A 6,000-nucleotide genomic window follows, 5' to 3' on the forward strand; every position below is an offset into this window, starting at 1 on the left:
CACTGCTCTAAGGCAGCATCAGATGCTTGTTACTGTACTTAAATCTATCTTCTATCCTATATTCTAGGATATAGAAATTTCAGACATGACTTGCAGGAATTCCAACCTGACTTGGTACATACCCTGTTTTCTCGCATATAACATACCCCCAAAATATAACATGCAACTTGTTTTTGAAAGGCATTTCCAAACAAAAAACCCCCCAGGGTTAGGGCTCCAGAAGGCAGGAACAGTCTAATCTTTTCATGCTTTCCTGCTTAACTAAAACCCTAGCTGCTGCTGAAGACTGGTCTCCATGGGTGGATCTGTGATCTTAAAAAGAGCTAAAGAGCTGTGAAATAAGAGAAGAAACCAGGAGCTGTACCAGACAGCAAAACTGCCCTAATGAAAGTTAGCTTGATTAGTGGAATGACCATTAAAAAGGAGAAATACTTGTTAATGCCTGTGAAGTGAAGAAAAATGGCCTATTATTTTCCTCAACTTCCTGAATAGTATAATACAATATAATATAATAATACCAGAGATGCTGCACTGTGGAACAAGATTATCTCAGTGTGATGGGAGGAATGTTCTAGTCCTGGCTAACGGAAAGCTTTAAAAAAACAGAACAAGTGGCTGGCACAAGTTTTTAATGCTTTCATGGTGGTTTTATCTCAGGCAAAACATCAGTTCCCCTGTTTAATGCCCCAATTTGGAGGGGGGGGGTGTAGCATGTGCTATATGCAGGAAGGTATGATACATGCATATTTATTTTGCATATATGGCTGAAATTCACAAGAAAAGTCAAAAGCCTGGGGGGGAAAAAACAGCATACGTGAAGCAATTAGAACTAGAGCATCCAGACAGGGAGACCACAGGACAGACATGCGTAACAATATGGTGGGTCTACAGGTTCTTTTAAACCTTTTGTAGAGCTGACTTAATGGGCATAAATAATTTTATTGACATTCTGCTAATTTGTTTTACCTTTTGTTTTTATAGGAAATAATGAAAAAAGTGTGCCAGCAATCTTGATCAGAAACTGGAATTTGAGAAGTCACTAACCAAGCTCATGTTTTCTCCTGATCAAGAAAATCATCCTTCTAAAGCACCAGTAAAATATGGTGAACTGATTGTTTTAGGGTAAGTGTGTCATACCTAGAAGGGAGGCTAAGTGCAAAAGTGGTGGGGTGCTACATTTGGTATGGTCAGGATGAGCCCAGGTTACCCTCGCATCATCTACCCCAAATGTGATTTGTCATCACACACTTAAGTTCTGCGTGCATGTGTCCAAGTGGTGCCCAACTACCACTTGCATCAGTTCTCAGACTTAAGTAATGGTAAGTTGCTGCTCCTTTTTACCTAGTATATTAATTACTAGACAACCTATTTTCAATACAGTGTGGAACACCATGTGTGTCAGAGTTTTTTTGCTTTCCTTGATGCAATTACTTGAAAGCTATAGAACCAAAAACCACATCATATTGCAAATAAGTTGTCTAGTTTTATTTATATATATATATATATATATATAAAAAAAAATATTAATTACTAGACAACTTATTTGCAATATGATGTGGTTTTTTAATTTAAATAAATTCATATAAAATAAATAAATATTAAAATAAATATAGGACTATAATATGTTTCCTTATGGCTTTTTTCACAGATACAATGGCTCTCTGCCAAATGGAGATAGAGGAAGAAGGAAAAGTAGATTTGCTTTATTTAAAAGAACCAAGGCAAATGGGGTGAAACCCAGCACTGTACATATTGCCTGCACCCCACAGGCAGCAAAGGTACGCTTGATTAATCAGCTGTTGTTAGAGCAGAAACTGGCCTAGGCCTTTTTGGTACCATGAACAGCTGGAGTTAATTTCAGTGTATCGTTTGCACTCCTACTGCTGTCAGAAAGCATCAGGCCCTGAGAGGGGAGGAAAAGTGGTTGATGTCCCAGGTCTTGGTGCCTTTCACACATAGCAAGAAACAAGCCACCCAGGAAAAAATTTAAATCCTGTCCTGAGCACCACGTGAGAAACATAAGTGGGTCTGGAACATGAACTTCTAGGTCCTAGGAGTCAGCTGAACACATAATACACATTGTTTTTTCTCCACAACTTGTTACAAACTTGTACTTCAGCTCTCCAGTTTTACAGTCCATACGTGCTCTAAGGCAGTGGTGCTCTTGGTTTTGGCTCTTCCTAGCCAGGATTTGGGCTCTAAGGCCCCTGTGCTACCTCCACTCAGCCCCTGCAAACCAGGATCAAGCCCCATGCTACCATGCATGCCTGATCTAGTGCACAGGACCACAGCCTGTGGGGCTCCCCGTAGGTCTATAGGAAGCCTTCTGAGCTGGATGATACAGCCCCAGGGGCACTCTTAGTGTAGGGCAGTGTTTTTCAATCGATGTGCCACGGCACAAAAGTGTGCCATCAGAAATGAACAGGGGCACCACAGAACTTTACCATGGTAATGAGCTACAATAAGTTAAAGCATTCCCCATTCTTATACAGGTGTGCTACGGAACATTTTTATCAATGTAAGTGTGCATTGGACTGGAAAAGGTTGGGAAACACTGGTCTAGGGCTAGGTCTAGTCTTCATGTCAAATGGTTGACATATGATTGCCCAGTGAAGCTCTCAAAGATGCATAGTTGAACAGGGAGGGAAGCCACTTGCCCACCTAGGGGGTCAGGGAAGTGATTCAAGAATCTGGGCTTTGTGAGACTGCCTCTAGTGCTTCAAAATCAAGTTTCTTGTTAGGAAGGGGCAGTGGAACATTTAAGTCCTGGGGAAGACTTGTGTGAAACAGGACTGATGAGAACAGAGAATATTATTGAGACAAGAATCCCTGTTGCATTTGGATTGAATTGAGTACCTGACTCAATTAAGTAAAATGTGCTGTATTTGCTTGCATTGAGCTGTCAAGGCCCTCTGCTCCCACTAAAGTCCATGGGAACTGATGAGAGCATATCAGCATACTTCAGGATAGGCCCATAAGTAAATCCATTACAACTATTGGCAGCTTGCAGACATGAAAAAACCCCTCAAAAATGGTGCTTGACTTTAAACTCAGTAAATTCTTGTACTGAACCCAGCACATGCCCAAAAGAGGCATCGCGTTAGTTGGACCCAGCTTTCCCAACATCTGTATAGATCTGGTGCTTTAGTGGAGCTTTTTTGGTGCTTTTATCTAAAAGCTGATTGAGTCAGCTTTTAAATAAATGCCCAAAAGTCCTGCTGAAGGACCCAATCTGTACAGATGCTGCAGATCTGGGTTGAAATAGTGCACTGTTGCTTGTGTTTTTGAGTGGGAGAAGGAAGGGGTTCCCATGTCTGTCTGCACCCAGTGTGATCACTCTTGCAGGCATAGGTTCTGGCTTTTTGTTGTCTTCCCTAAATGTCCTGATAATGGAGAGTATTGGTTCTTAAGATTTTTAGATCAGGGAATTGCATAAAGTAGCAGAGGCAAAGTTTTTTTGAAAATGAGGTTGACTCAGGTGCTCTAACTCAGTTCCTTTGCTCTCAGTTCCTACTCTGCTTTCCCTGCTTCTCCAGGCTCATGAGTGCTCTATTCAGAAGTGAACAAGGGAGATGCATTTGTTCAGTTACAGGCAACTAGGCATTGTTTTGCCAGACAAAGATGGCACAAACTTTCAAAAACTACACAGCCCCCAGGCTGACAAACTGAAAGCTTAATCTGTTTTGCAAGGTCTTCTGCATCCTGTACTAAGTAAATTTCCATTTCCTTTGTTTTGCTAGCAGCACTTCTTATAATTTGTATGTGTAGCTTATCAATCACTGCTAATATCAGCATGAATTCAAGGGGGTTTAAAATAAAATACATTTTTTTTCCCCTTTAGTGTTGCATAAGTTCAGGACAGAAGTTATGGGGACATGGCATTCTTGTAACTTTGTTGCGCTTAAACATTCTGCAAATCTTTTGTCTAGGCTAACATATGTCTAACACTAGACGTGACTAATATGTCTGTCACATAGCAACACATGTTTTGTAGCAGTGTTGAAGGGGTCAGTTGGATCTATTTCTGATTCAGTCAGGAAGGAGCTGAATTGGTTTCTGTATAATTTTGTGTTGAAGTCACACACCTGTAGCTTATTGTTGGTGAGTTCATAGATTAATTGAGCACAACAGAAGGTTGACTTGTATCTCAAGGGGTAGAGCATGTTTGTACCCAGCCCAAGAATGGAATTTGGTTGGGGAGGAGGGGGGTACAGTCTTTAGAGCTCTGTGGGTGCACATGAGGTATGTCCAAAGAGCACTATGTTCTGGGGTGCATAATTCCTAGACACATACTAGGAGGAAGCAGGCTTGACAAATCCCCCATCACAAGAACATGTGATGTTAGACCTATTGTGAGTCTCCTTTGAGGTATCTATCTCTTCATTCATACCAGAACCTAAGATAACATGGCACTTCACATTCATTATACATCTTTCCGTTCATTTCTCATTTCTACAAATAGAGACTGCTGCAATTAAGGCCAGTGTCAGGTAGCTACAGTGTGTTGCAGAGATTACCAGCCTGTAGAATAAGCATTCCCTTGCAGAGGGAAGTATACTTTCTCTCGCAGTTTGTCATCTCCACTGGACAATTCATAGAAGCACCTGGGAATGGTCCTTGTCCTCAGGAGAGTGCAGGAACTGCAACTACCAGCTGGCCTGTAGAAAAGTAAAACAAGAGGCTCTGTGCACATTCCGCTCTTTACTTTGGGAGCTGGCTTCCATTGACTTAAGCTCTAGGGCTAAGTACAAACATTTGGCAGTATTAGGGGGAGGTTACATCAATTCAAAATGGCTGACCAATATCAGGTAAATCAGGTTGAAGGGGGCTATCGAGGAAATTGGGGGTCTAGCAGGCTGAAAGGTATCAGGGGGTTGGAGGCAAATGCAACCCACAGGTGGGGTAGGGGGCAGATGCAAGTCATGGGTGGGGTGAGGGATCCCATTCCCCCACTCACCCCCAGCGAACCTGCACCCCCCCATCCTTGCTGCCCCTCCCTCCACCAGGACCAACTTGCTTGACTCAGCAGCAGTGAACACAGATAAAAGTGGTTACACCCAGAGCGGCTGGGGGGGAGTGAAAAGAGCAGCCCCAAGGCTAGGGCCAGTGGCTGGGTTTTCATAGATTTCAAAGACATTAGGAGCTGAAAGGGACCTCATGAGATGAAGTCCATGCCCCCTGCCATAGGCAGGAAGTCTGCTGGGGTCAAATGATCCCAGCAAGATATGCATCCAAATGCCTTTTGAATGAGTCCAGAGTAGTTGCTTGCACCACATCTGTGGGGAGTGTCTGTTCCAGACCCTGGACACTCAGACTGTAAAGAAGTTTTTCCTTATGTCCAGTCTAAATTGGCCTTCCAGAAGTTTATGGCCATTAGACCTTTTTATCCTTTGGGAAGCCCTGGTGACCAACTGTTCTCTTATATCCTGGTGCAAACCCCATATGTACTTGTAGGCTGCCACCAGTCCCCCCCTGAGCCTTCTCTTCTCCAGGGGTGGCACAGGATGTGCACAGTAGTGAATAAGGAGTCCCATATCCCTCAGCCTCTCCTTGTAAGACTTGCTATCTTGGCTTTTGATCACGCGGTTGGCTCTCCTTTAAACCCTTTCAAGCTTATCCACCTCCCTCCTGCGTGGGGGGGCAAAACTGGACGCAGTACTCTAGGTGCCAATCCTAAGGCTGGCAGAGGATGTGCACAGTAGTTTCATGCACCAGTTTGACCTAAATTAAATGAGCCTGATACTACATAGATCCAGGTTTATCTTAAACTGGATTCTGCAATTTTTAGACCAGTTTTTTGTGCATGAAACGTGTGTGTTTAGACTGATTGCTGGTTACTGACCCTGGGTCTCTAAGGCTAGGGACAAATGTTCAAAAAGCCTGAGCCTGAACTGATTCAGTCTTTGGAAGTTAGTCTAACCTGGGTGGGCTGAACTGGTTTGTAATTGCACAGACATCCTGCAGTGGTTCAGGCTAGAAGCTGGCAGGAGGGGCGGGAGG

At 43.2% G+C, this 6,000-nt stretch overlaps 1 protein-coding gene across 1 annotated transcript in view; it reads left to right on the plus strand.

The window, feature by feature from the left end:
* The first annotated feature begins 962 nt into the window (after positions 1-962).
* PELI1 (pellino E3 ubiquitin protein ligase 1) overlaps positions 963-6,000 on the plus strand; it is a 12,786-nt gene continuing 7,748 nt past the window's right edge. Inside the window, exons 1-2 of the mRNA XM_019549182.1 lie at positions 963-1,122; positions 1,649-1,778. Of these exons, the coding sequence (XP_019404727.1) occupies positions 1,052-1,122; positions 1,649-1,778 (201 nt within the window). The 5' untranslated portion in view covers positions 963-1,051. The remainder of the gene's footprint in view (positions 1,123-1,648; positions 1,779-6,000) is intronic.

The sequence above is a fragment of the Crocodylus porosus genome, unplaced genomic scaffold (assembly GCF_001723895.1).
Source record: "Crocodylus porosus isolate Cpor-Errol unplaced genomic scaffold, CroPor_comp1, whole genome shotgun sequence".
Taxonomy (NCBI): domain Eukaryota; kingdom Metazoa; phylum Chordata; order Crocodylia; family Crocodylidae; genus Crocodylus; species Crocodylus porosus.